Below are 22,229 nucleotides of genomic sequence, written 5' to 3'. Positions count from 1 at the left end.
ATGTGGGGGTTTCCTCGGATAGATCTGTTTGCCACTCGGGAGAACGCGCATTGCCCGTTATTCTGCAGCCTCCAGTATCCGATGCAGGGAGCGTTGGGGGACGCGTTTCAGATAACCTGGTGCGACCAGTTGCTTTACGCGTTTCCCCCCATACCCTTGATTCCTCGAGTGTTGAGGAAAATTCGCCAAGACCGGGCCCAAGTCATCTTAATAGCTCCGGATTGGCCAAGGAGGGTATGGTACTCCGACCTTCTCCAACTCTCACTGTGCCCTCCGCTCCGTCTCAGGGCAGACCTCCTCTCGCAGTCGCAGGGGCAGGTTTTACACCCCAACCTCCAGAGTCTGCACCTACATGCTTGGAGATTGAACGGTGCAACCTGAGTTCCTTCTCTCTCCCGCCTGATGTAGTGGATGTTATCTTAGCGGCCAGGCGACACTCCACTAAATCTATCTACGCTAATAGGTGGTCTAAATTTGTTGTGTGGAGAGAGACAGATTGATCCCTTACATGCTCATCTGTCACATGTTTTGTCTTTTGCACTGTCTCTAGCGCAGAAAGGTTGTGCAGTGGCTACCATTAAGGGTTATTTGTCGGCCTTGTCAGCCTTCATTTGTCTTCCAGACCAACCATCGTTATTTAAATCCCCTATTGTTCTCAGATTCTTGAAAGGTCTTCTGAATCAATATCCTCCAAAACCATTCGTTATGCCTCAATGGGATTTGTCCTTGGTCCTGACTTTCCTTATGGGGTCCCCTTTTGAGCCTATGCATTCTTGCCCCTTAAGGTATTTGGTTATTAAAACAGTATTCCTGGTAGCTATAACATCTGCAAGGAGAGTGAGTGAGTTGCAGGCCTTATCGGTTAAACCCCCTTATATAAAGTTTTATGGGGATAAGGTGGTGTTGAGGACCAAGGCTGCTTTCCTTCCGAAGGTTGTTTCACCCTTCCATTTGGCTCAGACAATCACTTTGTCCACGTTTTATCCTCCGCCTCATCCTTCAAAGGAGGAAGAAAGACTACATCGCCTGGACCCAAAAAGGGCGTTGAGCTTCTATATCGACAGAATGAAAGATATCAGGCTGGAGGATCAGCTGTTTGTCGGATACGTGGGCAAGAGGAGAGGAAAGGCAGTCCACAAGAGAACACTCTCCAGGTGGGTTGTTCTTTGCATTAAAATCTGTTACTCTTTGGCAAAGAAGGATCCGCCTGAGGGCATTAGAGCTCACTCCACCAGAGCTAAGTCGGCCTCTTCGGCCTTGGCCAGGGGTGTTCCTGTGGTCGACATCTGCAAGGCCGCAACTTGGTCGTCCCTTCACACTTTTGTGAAACATTACTGTTTGGACTCTGAGGTCAGAAGGGACGGTCATTTTGCACGGTCAGTGCTGCAGGATTTCTTGGTTTGACCATTTAGGCACCCACCGCCGGGCGTGGTACTGCTTTGGGACTCTATTCATTAGGTGAGGAATCCACAGGTAGTTGTATCCATCAGAAGAACGAGTTACTTACCTTCGGTAACGACTTTTCTGGTGGATACATTAGCTACCTGTGGATTCCTCACGGTCCCACCCACCTCCCCGTTGCCTTTTTGGTCTCTCCAAGCAATCCTTGAGTGTGCTCCTTTTGGTCTTCAAAGTTGCAATACATTTTGCATATATGATATTTGTATATATGTGTATATTTATATATAAATCTATATATATTGTGTATATACATGATTCGTATGTATAAATATATTTATTTGTTTAAAAAAAAAAAAGTTATATTAAATCTACAGCTATTTTATTGCAATGTTGTATGATTTACAATATTAAGAGATGTTGCTTTGCTCTTTCATTACATTGGGTTATTATTATTCTCATGCACGTAAAAAATGTTGGTACTGTCATCGGCACGTCGCCGAGGACCTCTTATTGCCTGTATGACGTCAGACGGCGTCGCGTGGGCTAGAGTGACGTCCTCGTCGACGTGCAGAGACTAGTAAGAAGATTTCCGTCGAATGCTGGCGCCATGGGAGTATTCATTAGGTGAGGAATCCACAGGTAGCTAATGTATCCACCAGAAAAGTCGTTACCGAAGGTAAGTAACTCGTTCGTCTGGGTTTGATCAAGAAATGTCAGTGACATAGTGTAACAAAAATTCTGTGCGAAAGGTCTGGCCTCTGGTGTTACCTCCATGACCCTCGCCCCCCTCTACAGTGTAGTAGCCTATACTCCCCCAACCGCCACGACAAGAGCAAAAAATCTTGTCTACTCCGAAATATGAATAAACAGTGTAACATCAACAACAGATGCAACATTTAAAGGTTAGAAGTGTCCTATTTATATGATCCGATCGAATGTCATTACGTTTATGGTCGTCCTGGCCCTCGGATCCTGCTTGATTTGCTCGTCCACTTGCCTTGGGGACGCATGCTGCGCTGTTTCCCAGTTACTGTGTAATTCAACCTCTGCCTCCACCATGGCTCTGTGGCTGTCTGTTCCTTTTAGGGTTTCCTAATCTCACCCCCCCCAAGCCCCGTAAAAATCTTTGCTTCGTCCTAGTGTTTCCAGTTTTACTGCTGGTCCGGCACACATGGTGGCATGGCTCCTTTTTGCGCACTCCGGAACTTCACTTGCTTTCTTACGCAATGTGAAAAAGATGGACTTTACTAGAGTTCTTCACCCTAATTTTAGCCGGGAATATTTGTTACTCATTTGGCGCAGTGGTCATTTCTTCATCCAAGAAGGAGCCTCTGTCTCTGACGTCCAAAGTGTAATCTTGGTATATATTTATTATTCTGCTTTCCACATGCCATGGGTCTTTGCTTTTACAGGCCTGCCAGATATGGGCTCTATCTGGTCTTTAAAGAGCCGCGTCACCACTGGTCTGGGAGGTGCGCCAGGAAGTGATTACTTTGTAGGAACCCTGTGCGCCCATTGATTGAAGAAAAATGGAATTCATCCACTCCAAGACATGTTTGCCAACCTGTCTTTGAGGAATAGGTCGACACTTGGTCCTTCTTCCCCCATCAGGGAGCCTGGTAATGCACATGTTATCACGCTGTGCTTGACCTTCTGCCTCATTTGATTTTGCTTTGCAGCGGTCTGGGTCTTTTGTAAATCTTTTGAGTTTACATTTCATCCATTGTTGGGTGCAGTGGCCCGCGTTGAATCTGAAGGGCTGCTTAACTCCTGTTTGTCATCTGTTATGGACCCCTTCTCCAGAGCACCGCCCACCCGAGGCCCTTTTCCTTCACCCTGTCGCACTGCACTCTGCGCCAGCGGCTTCTGCTACAGGATGTGCCCCCAGGGCAGCCTGAACCTACTCAACTAGGACTCTGATTTAATGGCTCCGGTGAGTGTTGTGACTGTCTATGGCCCCTGGGTGCAGCCTAGACTGTTAACAACCCAACTTAACATGCTTGACACATGGTAGCAAACACTTAATATAAAAAGAAAAGGCTAAATGCCAGACCTTGGACTGTTGATGACTTTAAAAGAAGGACCGGGTGAAGGGATGGCACATGACAAAGAATACATTCCCCTTCAGGGTTTCCTCTAAACAACGCGCTTGTGAAAAAAGTCCATCACATGACTGTCCTATAGTTTGCAAGCTGAGGGAAGTTGTTAGCGTGCCAGAACACACACAAAATGTCAGTAGAGGTGCAGGTTCGTCAACACGACTTGTTTCTGAAAGGCTGGGCCGGATTCAGTCTCATATCAGACCAGAGGAAAGAGCAATTCAAGTCTTTTTAATTTGTCATTAATGACCTTAGTTAAGATTTAGATATATGGGAGATAAGTTGTACTATTTTGGCAAAGAAATGGAATACACAGTTGTATATGTGATATTAAGGTTTGCTTTTGTTCAAGTTTTGCTACATTATATAGGCCAGACAGCGTTCTTAAGCGGAGAATCTTTGCTATTGTCTGTGATTGAGAACAGATGTTTGATTTTCCATGATCTGCCCATTTAACGGGTACTCTACATCTACAGATGCCGCATTCAAGAAGGTACCGTTCTTCGGAGCGTGGCAGCAGAGGTAGCTTTCGAGAGCGTTACAGAAGCCGTAAACACAAGAGGAGGAGAAGCCGGTCCCGTTCTAGCAGCAGTGACAGGGTCCGGCGGCATCGCCGCGGAGACAGCTATGTGCGTTCCAGAAGGTAAGCTTGGAGCACCCCCCCCCCCCCTTTTTTTTTTTTTTTTTTTTTTTGAGTGGGAGAGACAGCTGGAAAAGATAATTGGCCGTGCACCAGTTACCAGTATGGTTTTCTAGTGGGAGCTTCGAAATGGAGCGCACACATTCCTCAGACATCTGGACTTCATGCTTGTTAGTCATGATGGATGAAACCTTATTAAACTGTTCGTTTTTACAGTTATTGTTCCTATATCAGTTGTCTTTTCCAGGGATCAAATTGGTAATAACAGATCTGTAGAAATGCAGTTCGGTGTATGTTTTGTAGAGTTTTTTTTTTTTTTTATTTTTTTTTTATAAATGTATTCCTCTTTTTTTTTTTCTACTTTTTTTTGTTCAAGATTTCCCAGTGATGGCTGAATCTTCTTGAGAATTCTGGTCAGTGTGGGTGGTGACTTGTTCCAGTGTACTAACATTTCATTGCAGATAAACCGATTGAGGTTTGCTGGTTGTTTTAGGTGTTCTTGTGAGGTTAGAGTATCATTATTGCTCTGTCAAATTGAAAGCCCCTAATTATTGCTGCACAAAGGATTACAATGATGCTCTTGTTCTGATGCCACAGTTTTTTCATTTCCGTGCCTGTTTCATTTGAACAACGTATTTATTTATTTTGGAGAGTCTTATTCGTGTACTACTTGTTCTGTTCCGGCTGCTCTGCAAATAGAGCGCAAGAATAAGTCACATTTAGAATAGCTGTCGAACAATATTTGGTAATTACTTTGGTTTTGTGTCAGCTATGATGGTCGTTCTTCGGATCGAAAACCCTGCGACCGACGCTACTGTGACCACCACAGACGATGCGAGTACAGCAGAGACCACTGTGAAGGCTACTGTGGATCAGGCTACCGTCATTCCTACGACTACCGCCGTTCACGTGACCGCGATGAAAGCTACAGGAGCTGCAAAAGCAGCCGGCGTAAGCAACGGCGGAGAAGGCGCCGAACCAGGTCACGTAGCCAGTCTTCGTCGGTGAGTAATCTATCGTCTTTTAAATAGTGGTAAGCCCACACAGTTTTCTTTTTTAAAGGTTCATGAAGATTTGGTAAGTTGAAAAATTATTTTATTTACAGTTGGGATCGTGCATGTCAAGGAAGGTTTTATTTTTTTTGTGTAGCATAGTGTTGAGTTAGTGAGATCAGTGGTAAAGGCTGACACTTAAGCATCAACCAAGAGGGCCTTGAAGGACTCTTTGCCATGAACAAACTCTCGTCCATCACTGGGTCTTGCGTAACTTAACTGCTCTTCTTTAGGACAGAATCTTGGTCTTTCTGTGGTGTGATATCCTTTGTTCTTAGCTGTCAATAACGTTTTAGCACACTGATAGCAACCATTCAAAAAAAACAAAAATGCGTACAATACAGTACATTTTGGAATTGAAATGCCGATTAATTAATGGTCCAGAAACAATTAATTTCCTAAGTTCACCCTTAAATCGGTAGGTGGCAACATGCACATATTCAAATTTAATGCAAGTTTAAATCTTGTTCCATTTGATGTCTGTCACAAAACACATAAGGTGGCTGCTTGGTGGTGTGCTTCAGTCAAGGGTTTCAGTTGACTTGCCTTTTAAGAAAGCTCCAGTTGAAGACAACAGCATGAACATTGTAAGGCATTCTCATGGTTTCCCGTGGCATTGGCCTGATAACCTGAAAATCCATGAACACTTTAGGAGCATAATGCCGTTCAACCACACCGATTTTCCTGTAGGCCTTAAAGATTCTCCTCACTGTTGCCTAAAGAGGTGGGTGTCCCAAAATTTGGTATGATTCTCAAATTGTGAAAATGCCGGCCTGTTAAGTTTTTGATTTGAAGACTCACTTGGTGGTGCTGAAGCTAATGTCAAAGGTGTTTGTGGGGTCTGGCTAGCAGGTTGCTGTGTGAGCCAGTTTGCAAACTATTTCTCTCAGTAGGCCTGAAGAGCCTGCCTGTGTTAACTTGATTAGTGTTACTGGACCAGAAATCTTAATAGGACAACAGAAGACTAACTCTTGGTGGTTCTGCTCCAAAAGGAGACTGATACATTGCTGGCTTATTTAGAGTATAAATGTAGTAGATATTACATCTCAGTATTGCTGTGCATTTACCAGTTGTAATGCATCTCCTTGGCACCTGCTTTACCTTTAATCTAGCTGTTCACTTTTAGTGTTGTCTCTTGTTGCTCCTAAGGTTTTTCAGAAGGTTGATCTTGACAAAGAGTTCCTACTTGGCTTTATTTTGTGCTAGGTCAGTGTTGGTGGGAAACACTTAGTTTGTGTTGGAATCTCTACCAATTTGTTCCCAACTTTTGTAATGATTTATCTTTTTTTGGGGGCCTGGATTCTTTGTATCAGCCTTCCTTTTAATTGTTACTGCTTTTAAGCAGCTTTTAAGACTCATCAGTTACCCAGAGTAACTAATAATGGAGCCCGAGGTCCTTCAATGCACTGTTCAGCACCAAACTTTTCCTTTCCCTAACCTTTTCATTTAGGCTGCTGGAGTCTAACCCATTGTACAGCAAGAATGGTGCTGTCAGAAAGGCTGTATTTTCAGTCCTATCCTGGGTCAATTTAATAGATTAATTTTAAACATGGACCCAATGCTTTTTTGTTGTTGCTTTTTTTCTTTTTTAAAGCAGAAAGTGATAAATTTCTATCAGCTGTCTTGTGCATCAGTAGATGCTTTTAAGTTTCCAAAACATTTATTTCATGACAATATTTACTTCAGTTACAATAGTTATTCTCAACCTTGGTTGGTTTGTTTCTCACTGAAAGCTAGCCATGGTTACTGTTCATTCTCCTAAGGTAATTAAATACAACGCAGCCTTTCTGGCAGCTCTGACCTGTACAATGAAAGCCTGGTACTGCTGTCATAGTATTTGTCCCAGGGTATGGGGAGTGTTTTCCCATGGTCCAGCTGTTATTTCGTTCTGCTGCACTGGGTCGGGGTGGGTCTACAGGTTTATTTTTTCTTTGCAACAAAGCAGAATGTTTTCTTTCTCTTTTTTTTTATTTATTTCTGAGTTAGTGTATTGTATCTTGACATGTTCCCTTGCAATATCCCTATCGTTATATATTCCTATGTGCCGAATGAATTGGCCTGGAATCTACTGCACCCCTCCTCCTACTCCTCAAACAACATTGTGAATGTCCAAACCAACCAATGTGACGCTGGCTACTGCGCTGGTTTGAAAAATCTGATTGGCTGGTGAATGACGAATTTTCCTGGATTGACATGATAACAGCGGAGCCGACAAAGCACAAGAAGGGGCAAGAGTGTGGAAGACGACGTTGAAGGCCACCTGATCTATCACATCGGCGACTGGCTACAAGAAAGATGTACAGCCAAATCGTAACATAATTTAGCTCTCTAGTTAAGATACCCCAAAAAGTTGCAGACCTGTCTTCCTATCTTTTTATATTTTTCTTTTTCCCTTTTTTATTTTTTTGCTTTTACACCTTTCCCTCCTTACTCCCATTCCCTTCTTTATTTTAAATACTCCCTTCTATACTGTTTGATTTATTACATGAAGTACAGGAAACATATTTTTAAAGCAAGTTACTCGTGCAGTTGGTTTATGCCTTCTGCTTCAGACATTACGGCCCCATTGCTGTTGTGGCATCTTTATTATATTTAGTTTTGCGCCGGCGAGTGCTTTTTTTTATTTAAGCGTTCGCCATGGTCATTCCTCTTTGCCAGATCTTGCTTTATTAAAAGCTGCAGTCTATTTCTCGGATCTGAATCTCATCCTGTGTCTGTGTTTTCATTTTCAGATGAAATAGTCAGTACTCTAGGTGAAGGAACTTTTGGTAGAGTTGTGGAATGCATCGACCACCGTAGGTGAGTGTGCCAATCTGTATGCACGAAACTCCAAAATCTTAATTATGGCGTTGGCAGTGCTCTATTTGGTCCAGCATAACTTCAAGCTAGTCTGAGGTATTCATCGTAGACCAGGTTCTTTTATGGTTTATGCATTTTTTTTTAATTGAAACTACCACCTCCCATACTTTAGTGCTATAAAAAGTGTTAAAGAATTATAGAAATTGCAACACAGTCTAAAACTTTGAAAGTGACCCCGCCAAAGAAAACTAACCAACAATATATTGAGTGCAAATACAATAGATCAAAAATACAGCTGGAAGAATCATTCACATAGAGAGAATAAACAAAATTGTTTTCCTTTCAAGAAGGAAAAATAAAGAGTAATTGGAGGTACTCTTCTTCACTAATCTACAGTAAAATTTGTAATGTAATTCTCCTAGTTCTGATGATGGCCCTTCATAAATTTTGAGAATGGACCAAAAGGTAACCATTTTAATGCCGAAAAGATTTTATATTTTTGGGGAAGTTGATCATTTTTTTTTTTTTCCCCTCCCTGAACATTCTGATAAAAATATTACTGTTGTTTTAGGGATTTAAGTGAATGTTTTTTTTTCCCCTTTTTTTTCCCCCCCATTTATAATTGTAATCTATGTTTGATTTATTGTGTTATGGCAGAAGTGCGGGGGTCATTATCCAGGTTGCAGATTTTGTATACAACTTCTACAATTATTTTATAATCAATACTGTGATTAACCAAATATACCTTCTTATCTATTGAATTCATAAGGTGAAATATAATTTATGTAATTTTTTTCTGTCCCGGTGACAGTGTATTGCTTCGCACTTCTATTGCTTTCCTAGCCCTTTGTTCTTATCAGAGGGTACATCCTATGTAATCATTGTGATTGATAGCTAGCCTTTGCTGTGAATTCTGTAGCTGGACAGCTCGCAATGATAAATCTTCAAGAGGGTTGTGGTGCTGAAAAGATGCCTTCTAAACAATGTCCTATTATCCACATGCATCTGGTAATCCTGCTGTACAGCACCATTTTTTTGCCCAGCTCAAATGCTTGAAACCTTGAGTTGAATAACTGAGCAAACTTCAGATGTTGCACAAAACATACCAGAACCTGTCAATATAATTTCATTCCTTTAAAACAAATTTGATATAAATATGTATTAGAACAATTGGCAAAAAATCTTTTAGCAAACACTCAAAACATTCACAGCACGCTTTCTCTTAAATTGTCCTTAAGAATATGCTCTCAACATAAGTGTGTTTACATTTTCAGAGGTGGAGCACGCATTGCTTTAAAAGTGATCAAAAATGTGGAGAAGTATAAGGAGGCCGCAAGACTGGAGATAAATGTGCTGGACAAAATAAACGAACGAGACCCGGAAAGCAAACAGTAAGGCTTTTTTCTATTTTCTTTAACATGTTTTATTATCTTGAAATGTTTTTTTTTTTTTTAGCTGTTAATCCTTGCTTTGGAAGAAGAGCTACATTATTGTAGTACAGATTTATATTTATCAGCAAGTCATAATCATTGGGTGGTTGGGACATAAGACATGGTTTGTCTTCTTGAATCCTGTATTAAATTAACACTGCACCTTTGCAGTGATTGTGCTGCAAGTAAATGACTTGAATACTGCAATTATTGTTTGCACCTAGTTCTTAAAGGCACCAGACTCTTGCTTTGTCACTGTTTCATGAGACAGGTTAGTGTTTTTCATTTTGTTATTTTTTTATCAAGTTCTCAAATTCTCTATTTTGGTAGCCCTTTTGCTCTTCAGTGTGCTTTCTCACACTCCCAGCAATCTGAATTGGTTTTGTAAGTTTTCTTAACTAATTGGGTTACTAGGGTATTAGAACTGCACTCCCAACTCGATCCTGTACACATATTACAGCTCAAACAATTTTAAGAGCGAACTATGAGAACCTGGTATCCTAGAATCACTAGTTATGTGATGTGATTACGGTCACCATCACATAAAACATTTGGTAGGCTCACGGTATTACAGAAATATTTATTTTGATCTGGTATTACGAAACCATCTTTTAATCATTGCTTTGACCATATCAAAATTTAGTTTTCATTTATTTATTTTTTTGAAACCGGAATTCTGCCACAGTTAACTCCTCTGTAGTCATTAAGTTGTCATTCTCCATAAGTGTCTGTTGCTCTTCCAAGGATTTGGATATGTGACTAATTACATGTTGGGTAATGGTGATGACGACACATGCATCAGTTTAGGTGTAGGTACAGGGTAATCACTGAATGACACCTAACAACCATTGTGGATCGTACTGGGAATACAAGTCCTGTATATTAAAAAAAAAAAAAAATTCAGATACTGGAGCAAAGATCAGTTTGACAACTTTGAATAGAGGTATATTGAGTTACCTGCTTATTAGGCAATTGGCGATGCAGGTGATGTACATCAGTCGTGAAGGAATGTCTTCTATGTCAAAAACTGTTGAGGTGATTAGTCTTATGTGTATTGTAAAATGTTGGATGAGTTTATGTATACTGTAGATGTGATCTTAAAACTCATGTTTTGGTCTTGCTAAATCTGTTTCAAGACTTGTTTGGTAATGAAATAATTCCTATAATGTGGAGAGTTCAAGGTGCTACTGAAGCTTTCTGAATTGGTTTTGTGGTGATCTAGGCAAGCTGCCATTATTTCATCAGTCATTCTGGGTGAAACAGGATTGTTTCTCTTGGTAGGTGACAGATTGAGCCAGTAGAGTTGAACGAGCAGAGTTGGGTAGATTTTATCATGGGAGATGACTAGTACATCATGTGATGTTTTCTCACTGCCATATTGCTTTCTCTCATCAGTTTCTGTGTGCAGATGCTTGACTGGTTTGATTACCATGGCCATATGTGTATTTCTTTTGAGCTTTTGGGCCTCAGCACATTTGACTTCCTGAAGGACAACAACTACCTTCCGTATCCCATTCACCAGGTCCGGCACATGGCTTTTCAGCTCTGCCTAGCTGTGAAATGTAAGTCTTCTAAATTAGCGACTCTAGTTTGCTTCTGAAAGCGACTCCAGCACCTCCTTGCTAGTCTACTTTTTGTCTCTCCACTGCTTGCTTATTTTGTGTACTTTTTTTCTTTTTATTTCAAAACCAAAACTCACTTCAAATATCCAGAAGAGATAAGCAGAATCTCTCATTGCTACCTGCTCGTAATATTTCATCTGGAGAGCTTCGGTTTTTTTTGTTTTTATTAAAGCTTTTGTCCGTACTGGGATTGATTGTATGTTGCTAGCTCTTAATATGTGCCACTAATGAGTAAATATTATTGTGAGGGTTTGGTCTTCAAGTCAGTTTACTTGCTGCTTTATCTTTAGTTCTTCATGACAACAAGCTGACACACACAGACCTGAAACCAGAGAACATCTTATTTGTTTCGTCTGATTATGAACTCACATACAACGTTGAGAAGGTAACCAAGCAATTTTATTCTACTGTGTAATTTCCATTGACTGTTTAGTAGAGTGCTTCTATTTCAGTCATTGAGCAGTAATTAAATGCACTTATTCAGAAGCTGACATCTACATAAAGCACATGTTTTGAAGTGGGAATCTTTTCTGCATTGACAAGCTGTGGGTTATTTTGCCATCTAGTGGTTGGGTCAATTTGGTGCTTCCTGTGATGTCGTATCCCCTTTTGGTCGCAAAGTTCAGATCCCCCAGCTTGGGGGGGGGGGGGGGGTCTGGAAGTTTGCTGAAAGGTCTCCAATACGAGGAAAGTTTGCTGAAAGTTTCACTGAAATAAAGTATCATCACTGATAGAAAAAAGGTACTGGAGGAGAATTAGTTGGAAGGAGGTGAATTTTTCTTAAAGCTTTTCGAGACTGCCCGTTCAGGGGGCTCCCTGCGAGGCCACATGGACCAGACACCACTCTGGTTTTGCTCTAACTGCCACCAAAAATTCTCACAAAAGGACAAACACCCAGTCTACAATCTTATGTGTCGACACAAGGGCTGCTGTGTGCTCACGTAGAAGACACTGAGGGTGAGACACGCCCATCACAATATGCAGGGGAAGCAGACAATTCTATTTATAAGAGATCTGGGTCAGTTGAACAGAATGTCGCTTAAGAAGCAAGAGGGAGGGACATCAGACTCTGATGTGAGGATCGTTGCCGTTGAAGGTCAGGCAACGAAAAAAGATGAAGACTAGAAGAGCCATTGTCTGCAAAGAAATTGCCCAAATTGTGAAAATCTGATTTGAGTGAGTCAAAGGAAGCCTTGGTGTCAAAGGTTGTGCCAAACACAGGCACAGCCCAAGGCAAGGAGCTTCTCTGATCCTTCAGAAGGCACTCCGCAAGAGGATCCAAGAAATCCAAGACGCCGAAAGACAGTCCTAGAAAGGATGTTTTTGAAAGACTCTTCCACGCTGGAGAGAGACACCAAGCCTCCACGCTGAAGAAAATCGCGGCTGAGATTGAGAGGAAGAATATGCGGCTCAAGGCAGAGATGGACGCCTTTATTCAGAAAAAGACTAAAATGGAAGTCTGAAGGGTTTTCGCATACCTCAGAAAACTTTAACGCCAAAGGATCAAATTGAAAAAAAAAAGGTTGAGGGAATTAACCTCCCTTAGATCCTGAGTGTCAGGAAGAACTTGTCTACGAGGAAGAAGCGGAACATATGGCAGAAACGTTTCAATGCTCTGAATCAGAATTTATAGAGCAGTGGCAAGACTGGGACACAGCCTCCCGAGGAAGGAGTGGATAGTTATCTGCAAAGGCCTTTGTCTCTGAATAACATTCAAGTTATTAAACAGGCTACAGACAAGTATGGTGTACAGCTGTAGGAGGAGAAACCAGTCTCTTGCTTCCTACTGCAAACACTTATACTGATTAAGACCAGGAACCAGTTAACTAATGCTCCCTAGTGCCCTAGAACAGGGAAGAGAATGTTTGAAAGAACCTGCCACTTGTTGAGCAGTGACTACAAGAGCAGAGGAAAAAGTACAAATACTCTTTCAAGGATCCAGCGTATATAAAGGGCACCGTACCTGCTTACCTGCAGGGAGAGGAAGGTACTAATCTGGAACACCCCACTGTGGTTTCCAGGGAGGCAATCAGGCAGCCTCAGCACAGCCATTGGCAATACTAAAGCAAAGTTGTCGGTCCTTTTGAGGAAGTAGCCGCACTGAGACAGCTCAGCCCCCACGCACAAGTAAATTAAGGGTTAGGGGACAGCTCATGAACACCAGCCAGGAGAGACATCAACAAGGAACAGAACTCCCAGAATTAAAAGCAACTTCCTACAGGAGTAGAGGAAAATAACTTCAGACAAATTGATACTGAACTTAATTCAATTAAAATATTACATATAATTTTAAAGGTTTCCACCAGGAAAGGGTTAAAAAAAAAGACATTTTAAAGGAGAAAAAATTGGCCTCCTCAAGGAGATGGAACAGTGGATGAAGGAAAAAAGCAATACAGACTTCCAAGACGGGAAATTACTTAACATATTTCCTAATCCCCAGAGTAGATGGTTCTCTGCAACCAATAACACAAGAGATCCTTCCAGAATTGCAGAGATGAGATTACATGGCCAACAGATCTTTTCGCAACTCCTGTGAGCAGAAAATGCCAAAACTTGGCTACCATCAATCCCAGGAGAATCCTCTGTCAAAAAACTGGGGACACTTGCTTGGCTTTTCCCTCGATCCCACTGTTACAGTGATCAACAAATGCAAGAGAAGAAAAATGACTAATTCTAGTTGCCCCTCAGTAGGGAAGACAGATATGTTTTTCAGAACTGATAAGAATGACAAAGGAGACCATTTCAAAACTTTCAATATAACAAGGCCTGTCTTCAGTGGAAGAAGGAAGGGTGCTTTACCCAGAACCAGCGTTTTCAAGCCAGGCAGCCAGGCTCCTGGGGACCTAGAATTCAGCCATCTTACACTATCAGAAGAGATAGTGGCTGTTCTTAGAGAAGCAACAAAAGTGCTACATTGTGTAATGGAAACAATACTCCTTATGGTGCCTCTGAAGAGGTTTATTAAGGGCAAGCATTTGCAATGCAGTAGATCTTGCATTCGCTTTAGTTATAGCTATTGGGGTTGTAAATGCATAACTGGACTTTTTTTTTTTTTTTTTGCTACATAAATTGGTCAACTCTTGCATAATTTAGTCCTCTGCCACAATTCCAGTGGCCCTGTTTACCCTCTGCAGCAAAAAATGTAAAATATTGTCGTCATTGATTCTATTTATTTTGCGCCCCCTTCCCTCCCAGAAAAACAAAACACAAGTGTGGGGACCCGGAGATGACCGAGAGAGCACATCATGCGGACAGCTTTGATAGTGGTCCCATTGCCCTAGGACCAAACACACTGACTTATGGGAAAAAGTGTTTTGTAAAAGGAATGCCCCACAAAGCATTTCCAAGTGCAGCGGATATTGGAGGATCTGGACTATAATGCCCGGAACAGCCCCTAGAGTGGCACCACAGTGGAAATACTGTAATGAGGGGTAACCATATATTTAGCTCCTAGAAGGCATAGTGTTATACATTTTCGGGCCTACCAGAATAATATTACAAACAAAGCTGTTAAGACGTAAGCTACTCCAGCCATAAGAGAGACACTGAATGGTAGGAGGGGTTATTTTGTGGTCTGCTCCAACTTAGTTTGGGGGACCCAGAGATGGGCAAGATGGAGCGTGTCCAACTGAACCACGCCAAGACAGTCCCCGGTGAGCAAAAATGTTTTACAAATGAATGCCCCGCAAAGCATTATGGGGCAATGAATATTGTAACTATATAGCCAGCCCCTAGAAGGCATAACCGCATAAAAAGAGAATGGCAGAAAATAATGCAGTGTAACCATATATTTAGCCCCTTGAGGGCATAGTGCCTTAGATATTTTCAGACCTACTGCAATATTAATATAAACAAGGTCCTTAAAATACGAAGTACTCCCAGTTGTACAACAAAAGTTTCAACTATGAAAGCTTAAAGACACTGAATGGTGAGAGAGGTTTTGGGAATCAGAGATGACCTAGACGGAAAGTGTCATGCTGAACAGTTTGGTTGTGGTCCCATTGTCGTAGGCCCACCACATGCTTGAGTTATGGGCAAAAATGTTTTATAAAAGAAATGCCCCAAAAGCATTTTTGGGCTGTGCCAGTAAAGCTGCGTTGAGGATTTGAGAGGCAAAAGAAAGTAGTGCGCCACACTAAGTTTTATATAGCTGATCGTGCAATAATCCATGTAACAGGATCAGTCTCCAAGGCGGTAAAAACCCACCTCAAGTCAGGACAAATGTTGAAGCATTTACCTACGGAATCAAGGGAATTTTGAAAGGCAGGCCAAGGTATGATCAAAAGTGATGGGCATGAGATGGGAGTAGTGAAAGCACACAAGTAGATTACAACATGTTGAGAGACAGAGTATGCTAAGTAGTCCACAGTGCTGAAATACACACATACTAGACTGCAGCCTAACATATGCTTTGTCGGAAGTACACTTAGCGGCAATAGTGGCTTAGACAAGAGGGCACATAGGAAGAAGCTTCTTCACAGCTCTGGTAATTAAACTTTTCTTAGAAGGGGCAAAGAGACTCCCCAAACTGTGCAGTAATGTACTTCATAGAGAGAAGAGAGCAAAGATTTGTCCCCTTTGCAGAAAACAATATGGGAAAACCAGTAACTAAAGGGCACCATTGCTTGATGGATTTCAGAAACTATGTTGAGAAATTGAACTCAACCCCAACAGCACACTCCACAAGGAAGAAAGGAGCGACCACTGCCATTCTAGCAAGCACACAGTTAAAAGATATATGTATGGCAGCAGCGTGGTCATCTTTACCACAGGTTCATAAAACACAATTTTGTAGGCATTCAAATAAATAAGAGGCTCAAGTGGGACAAAAGGTGTTATTACATCTGTTTACAAATGTAATACAATCTTCAACTCAACCACTGTAAATCTAACAAAACTGCCACAAAATCGATGCACAGCATGTGAACCCAGATAAGAGTCACACTGCAAAACATAAGGTTTGATGTGTGGCTGTAGATACACATGCTTTGCATCAGTCCGCCATCCAGCAGTACATGCCACGAACAGATGTCTACTTGGTAAGTAACATTTTCCTTTCTTAACTGTATGTGTAGTTATGCAGTTCAGAGAATTTTCTGGATTCACAAGCGACCCACACCTCCACCAAAGGGATAGAGTGCCGCAGAAAGCACCAAATGGGCAGACCCTTCGCCCAGCAACAAAAAGTAAAATCAGAGAAAGGCCTACGTAGTTGAAGTACATCTATAGGTTAACTATTTGTTTTGTAAATTACGTATAATAGCAATCCTATGTAGTTATGAGGTTCAAATTGTGGAAGATGGTCTTCAAAAGTGCTTGTTACAGATCTAGAGTTTCCCAGTTAGTGTTTGTTATATAGATTGAAAAAGAATATTATTCCTGGATGTTTGCTAAATGTAATAGCACTACATTAGTGAAAAACATAATGGTTATGCAGAAAAGGCTACTTTGTTAAAGTTCCCGAATAAACATTCTTGTCATTATTAGTATTGAAAATTTATTTTACATGCCTTGCCAGCCTTTGTCATTCTTAAGGTGCTAATATTTTATGAAGCTCTTTCCACCGTAGGTAGGAAGGTGAAGAGACCATGAGCAATTGTTGTATATTTAAAAAGAAAAAAACAGCGTCTTCAGAATACTTTAAACTTGGTGAAACTCTAACATTGGAACTTGTTAAGTTAGATCGCCCACCATTTGATTGGATTACCTTGCCTAGTTGAACAGTGGCCACCAACTTGCAATACCCTGATATGGTCTCCTAGCTACATGCATTCTTAAGCAATGTGTGCTGTACTTTAAATAGGAAACTTTTCCAGAGGCCATTGCAAGATGGTAGACTTCTTTAATCAAAATATTTCCTCCCCACCATAGTAGCACAATCCTCTGCTTGTAAGGATAGCTCTTCAGTGCCAGTCTAACAGATTTGAAAAATAGATGCTGTTTGCTATTGCAGTTTTTTTTGTGACGACTGCTATACAACTGAATGTCTTGGATATTGAATTAAAAACACACCCAGTTTCTAGTGTGGAAATATAGTAGGCTTTAAGTCTAGTTATGGTGTTCTTACTTTGTCCTTGACAGTTGTTTTAATGAAGTGATAACAAATGTAAGGCTTTTTTTTTTTTTAAGTACTTTTCTCACCAACTACCATCTACATTTATTTCTAAGAAGCGAGATGAGCGAACTCTGAAAAGCACAGCGGTCAAAGTGGTGGATTTTGGTAGCGCTACTTTCGACCATGAACATCATAGCACAATAGTCTCCACAAGACATTACAGAGCCCCAGAGGTGATATTAGGTAATGTTTGAAATTTTTGTTGGCTAAATACCAGAGTTTGCATTTTATCAGATTCCATTTATTTGGCTAATTTTCACCTCTTTTTGTGACAGAGCTCGGCTGGGCACACCCCTGTGATGTCTGGAGCATTGGCAGCATCATATTTGAATATTATGCAGGATTTACGTTGTTCCAGGTAAGCAACACATTTGCAGGAATGTCAAAATGTTGCACTATGGATTGTCTGTCCTTCAGCCATTAAATCATTTTGAGGTGCTTTTGTTTTATCTCCCTTTCTTTACTATCTTGTGATGTTGCTTGTAAAATCATATGTACCAGCATAGAAGCCTTTAGATTCTCCTTACAATATGAGGGGGGTCCCACTCCCATTTAATAAATGGGGTTTTCAGTTAGTGGATCTTTCCCCTCCTTGGAGTTGGGTGCCTGGCGTTTTGTCATGTCAGTGAACTGTTTTAATGTCTGAAAAGCTATAGAAAAATGTTTATTTGGCTGTATGAGTCGCTTCACCAACTATCCAGACTCCAGCCAATGAGGTTAACATGCCCTGTATGCGCACACTCCATGTCACCATTGCTCACTTTTTCCAGGTGCTCTCCATTGATCATCGTAAACACCAAATATCCCTGTCTATGTCTAGGGTTCCCGCACCACTTTTTCAAAGAGAATATTTACTTCCACATTTGCATTAGGATGAAAAAAAGACAATGTAATAAGCTAGAGTTTAGCATATCACTACATCCTTTAGAACTAAAACCATCTTTTGAAAACCTTCAACTTTTTTCCATTAAAAGGTCTAGTCTGAATGATTGTGAGTTACATAAAAATGTTCAAAATGTGTATATTTTGTTTTCTATACTTTATGTAATGTTTTGAGGTTGGTTGTAGAAATATTTTAGGACGCTGTCCACGGCTTCCAGTAGTAATTTCCTGTGGGTCCAAAGACTAAGCTTAGTTCCAAGGTTAAGCTCTGTTCTAAGACTTTGGTATTCCTTAGTGGTTTTCACAAACTTAGTTTCATGAGTTAATTATTATTATTTTTTTTTCTCTCTTCCTAGACTGATTCTTGCCAATTTTGATGCTTAAAATGGCTTTCATTCATGGGTTTTTGCTAACGCAAGTCAAATATACAATAAAAAAAAAAATCTTTAGTTACGTATGCTTTCTCTATTAAATTAATTTCGGAAACCTAGAAATTTTAATATACTGTTTTAGTCCCAAACTGAGGCATATAATCCGTATATAAATTAAGAGGAGACCATGAAAAAGAACTAGGATTGTATACAAGATTTCGTTCTAAGCTTTCCTCTATGAAATTGAAATAAATATAAGCCATGTTATTAGGAACTTATGGTTCGTAAAGGGTTTTGCACAAATGTAAACTATTTGAGGAATTTACACCAAGTTCTGTAGAACAGCTCCTGTTATGTTCAGTTTTAGCCACCAGGTCTTTTTGAGCAGGCTATGTTTTCCCTTAGTGTCTGTTGCTCTCAATTTTGCCTCTTACTTTACTTGCCAAAATATTGTTAGTAAAGGCATCTGACTGTCCTTGCAGAGGAATTTGCTTCCTGTGTCAGTATAACCAGCTCTTGTTTGCATTTCTTTATTAATATCTGCACGAAGCAGTGAAAAAGGCATGTAACATTGGAGTCTTTTGTGAAGAAATAACTTTCTCTTCTTCCAGACGCATGACAACCGTGAGCACCTGGCCATGATGGAAAGAATTTTGGGTCCTCTACCGTCACGGATGACTCGCAAAACCAGGTGAAAAGCAGGAAATTGAGTCCTTTCTTGATATTTTATGCCCGGGAATCTGAAAACTTCTTAGTTCATTTGGGAGATTACTGATGATTACTTTTGTGCACATTTATGAGCCATACCCGTTTAGTAGAAGCAGTGGACCACTCCAGAAGCAAATAAGTAGAAATTACTAACTTCCAACTTTTTAATGGTTCTTTCTGGTACAGAGAAATTTTCCATATGTGGTTTGAATCTGTTATTAGTTTATCAGATATGAAACTGAACAAACATGCCAAAGCCTTCACATCCTCTCTCCCAGAGGTGATCATGCTATTTGTCAGGAACACTAAGGTAGGTTCAAACCCAATCTCCCTACCCCTTGCCCCTACTCAACATGGGACAACTTTGACTAGCTCAGATCTCTCCCAGCACATCTCAGTCAGTGGTCTAGGTAGCCCCTCATTCTGGCTGTCCTCTTGGGCAGTCAGGTGGAATACCCTTTAAATATTTAGGACATGTCAACTGAGAGAGCGAAGCGATATGTGGCCCATAAAACACTGTAAGGCTCTAGATTATGCTGGGCTGCCAAGATTAGTTTCTCCATGCCCAAGGTGTGACACATCATGTGTAGCCACATCGTATGTGTAGGAACTATGTCTGACCCACCTGCAAGGGTATAGTTTGCCACTAGGGGCAGTATTACAAACTGATATGGCACCCTTATCTAGATTTCAGGGGAAAGGACAGTGGGTTGGGAAGCCAAAGTAAACCATAGGCTGGGAAGCACAGGAGTTGTGTCTCCAGGTGATTGGTGGTGTTCTATAACTCAAAAACGGGTAACACTGTTCCTAAGATAAAGGCAAAGAAACACACAGGGGCACTTCTAAATTTAGAAGCTAGAACCCTCACACATCCATTGGGACACTTCAAAGGCTGTGCATCCTCTGGGGTCAGCAAGACTTCAGCTGCACCAAAGAAGCAAGAAGGAATCTCCCTTGGAGTGAATGCGTCATTCTCCTGCATCCGCAGGCACCCAAGGCAACGGTGTCCTGCTGCTGGGATCTGCCGTCCCCTGGACTCATGAAGATTCTCCAACACGGGTTGTGGTTCTGAGGGGGTCCCCTGGGTCCTCTCTGCCTTCTGTCCAACTTGGGAGACAGTGAGCCCGTGCCTCTTCCTCAAAGACGGAACCCCTCTGCACTTTGACTGTTGCACCAAACAAGGCTTGTTGACCCTGAGTGATCTTCAGGCTCCAAGTAGTCCCTGCTGCCAGTGGGTTGCTTGTGGGGGCTGTGACTGCTTCTGCTGGCTCTCCTGTCTCCTGAGGGTTGATCCGGACTCCCCTCCAAGAGTCGAGTCCCCAGGACCTGTTTGTCCTCCACAGCTCTGCAAAACCTCCAGCAGCTCCTTTGCATTTGTCTGTGCTTGTTGGTGGTCCTCCTGACCATTGACCCGTCTGCAATCTGGCGACTGTCAAGGGACAGGTCGTAGGTGACTTCATGGATTTCACTACTGCTCTTGGATACCACTGCTAGACTCAATCCATTGCAATTGATCTGTATCTTCAGCTACAGAAGAGTGGGGATTGCCCTCTGCCCCACCTGCACACTCCTACATTGAACATGACTATGTCCCTTTCTTTTGCAGGTCCCCCTCACCAGAAACCTGCCCTTGGGTTCCTTGGTATTTCTCCAATCTCAACGTCTCAATGTCAGCCTATTGGATGACTGGGTAACTTGCCTCTCTTCACCTGGCTGCTGGGGATCTCCTTGGCACTTAACATTTGGGGTTACACTCTTCTCCAGCCCTTGGCTAACTACTCTACAGGGGGACACACTTTTGCATTCCATTTTTTTTTCTATTTTTTTTTTTTTAGTATATGGTTTGGTCCCCCTATAGGGCCCTTGCTAATTTAGGCTTTTTGTGAGTTCTTAATTGTGTATATTTTGTGTTCGTACCTTTAGAGGGAAGGTATACCAGTGGTAGTCTAGTTTGGTGTGCTTACAATAAAGTTCCTTTATTTTTGCAACACAGTGGTTCCTTTCAGGTGTGATAAGATACTGTGTGACTACTGTGGTAATGCAAGTGCTTCTCATGCCTTCTAGATACGTCTTGGCTGCTCACCACAGCTACCTTGGAGAGCCCTAACAGTCTAGACACTAACACTATCTAATGAGGGTTTCCTGGACCCAGTATAAGGTGTAACACCATAAGTGTCCACTAAACACCGGGCCAGCATTCTACACCAGTTTCTACACTGGTCATGTTATGTGCTGTGTGGTGGGCTCTGTAATAGACTTCCTATGCTTTATGCATATGTTTGCAACAGAGTCTTGTTCCGGTCTTCTCTGTCCTGGTGTTTTCACTCTGGCAGCAGAATGTGCTAGAAGGGTGTATAGCTCGGCGATAATATTCATCACTGTTCTTCCTACATTTTCCTTATGGGAGTGCATATTGTTTGAATGTTGTCATTGTTAGTTTAATAAAGAAAAAATAGAAGCTTACTTTCAGTAATTGCACCCTAACTGAAGGGGAATGATTTGGGCCTGCCTTCCAGCCACAAAACTAGTGCACCTATCGAAATTGGAACCCACCTGAAGTTTGTACATCAGTGCATCCTAGAGTAAATGTGAGACCACCTGTCCAATACTTTGTGAAAAGGAGTCACACAACAGGATGATGATTCCAAACGCATTAGTAAATTTGACTGAAAGTGATTTAAATATCTTCATTTTTTTTAGGACGTACTAGAACCCCGTTTTGTGAGGGCTGTAGCTCCTCGCAAGTACCTCTATTAAAGTCTGCTTAAAGAAAAAGGAGGATTCAGGGGATTAATGGTCCAGTGTATGCCCTCCTGTGAATACTATGCAATGAAATAAAATAGACTGTTCCAAAAGGAAAAGAGACAAGGAAAACACTAGGGAGTCCCAATTGTTAGGAGCAAGAGTCCTCACACACCCAATTGGGTGTCATGCTTCATCATTGGATATGCTCCTCGTCAGACCGGCACTGCAATGTCTGACGGGCAAACCCCCCCCCCCTTAGGGGGGCTCTTTGCAGGAGATCTTTTCTCGATGATGCTAAAACCCCAAGAGTGAGTAAGGAGAAAAGGGAAAGGAGAGATCAACAAAAAACAAAAATTGGCTCAGGA

The 22,229-nt window shown here is 41.6% G+C and overlaps 1 protein-coding gene across 2 annotated transcripts in view; it reads left to right on the top strand.

Annotated features, from left to right (window-relative positions):
* CLK2 (CDC like kinase 2) overlaps positions 1-22,229 on the top strand; it is a 40,933-nt gene that overhangs the window by 12,213 nt on the left and 6,491 nt on the right. Inside the window, exons 2-11 of one of the 2 annotated variants that reach the window (XM_069218434.1) lie at positions 3,977-4,143; positions 4,910-5,144; positions 7,396-7,489; positions 7,925-7,991; positions 9,266-9,382; positions 10,817-10,983; positions 11,334-11,428; positions 17,173-17,341; positions 17,434-17,516; positions 19,023-19,102. In XM_069218434.1, coding sequence (XP_069074535.1) covers positions 3,977-4,143; positions 4,910-5,144; positions 7,396-7,489; positions 7,925-7,991; positions 9,266-9,382; positions 10,817-10,983; positions 11,334-11,428; positions 17,173-17,341; positions 17,434-17,516; positions 19,023-19,102 — 1,274 coding nt within the window. The remainder of the gene's footprint in view (positions 1-3,976; positions 4,144-4,909; positions 5,145-7,395; positions 7,490-7,924; positions 7,992-9,265; positions 9,383-10,816; positions 10,984-11,333; positions 11,429-17,172; positions 17,342-17,433; positions 17,517-19,022; positions 19,103-22,229) is intronic. The other variant, XM_069218435.1, reaches the window with a different exon arrangement.

The sequence above is a fragment of the Pleurodeles waltl genome, chromosome 12 (genome assembly GCF_031143425.1).
Source record: "Pleurodeles waltl isolate 20211129_DDA chromosome 12, aPleWal1.hap1.20221129, whole genome shotgun sequence".
Taxonomy (NCBI): Eukaryota; Metazoa; Chordata; class Amphibia; order Caudata; family Salamandridae; genus Pleurodeles; species Pleurodeles waltl.
The sequence above is the reverse complement of the archived record's forward strand: the minus strand, read 5'-3'. Positions and strand labels throughout refer to the sequence as shown.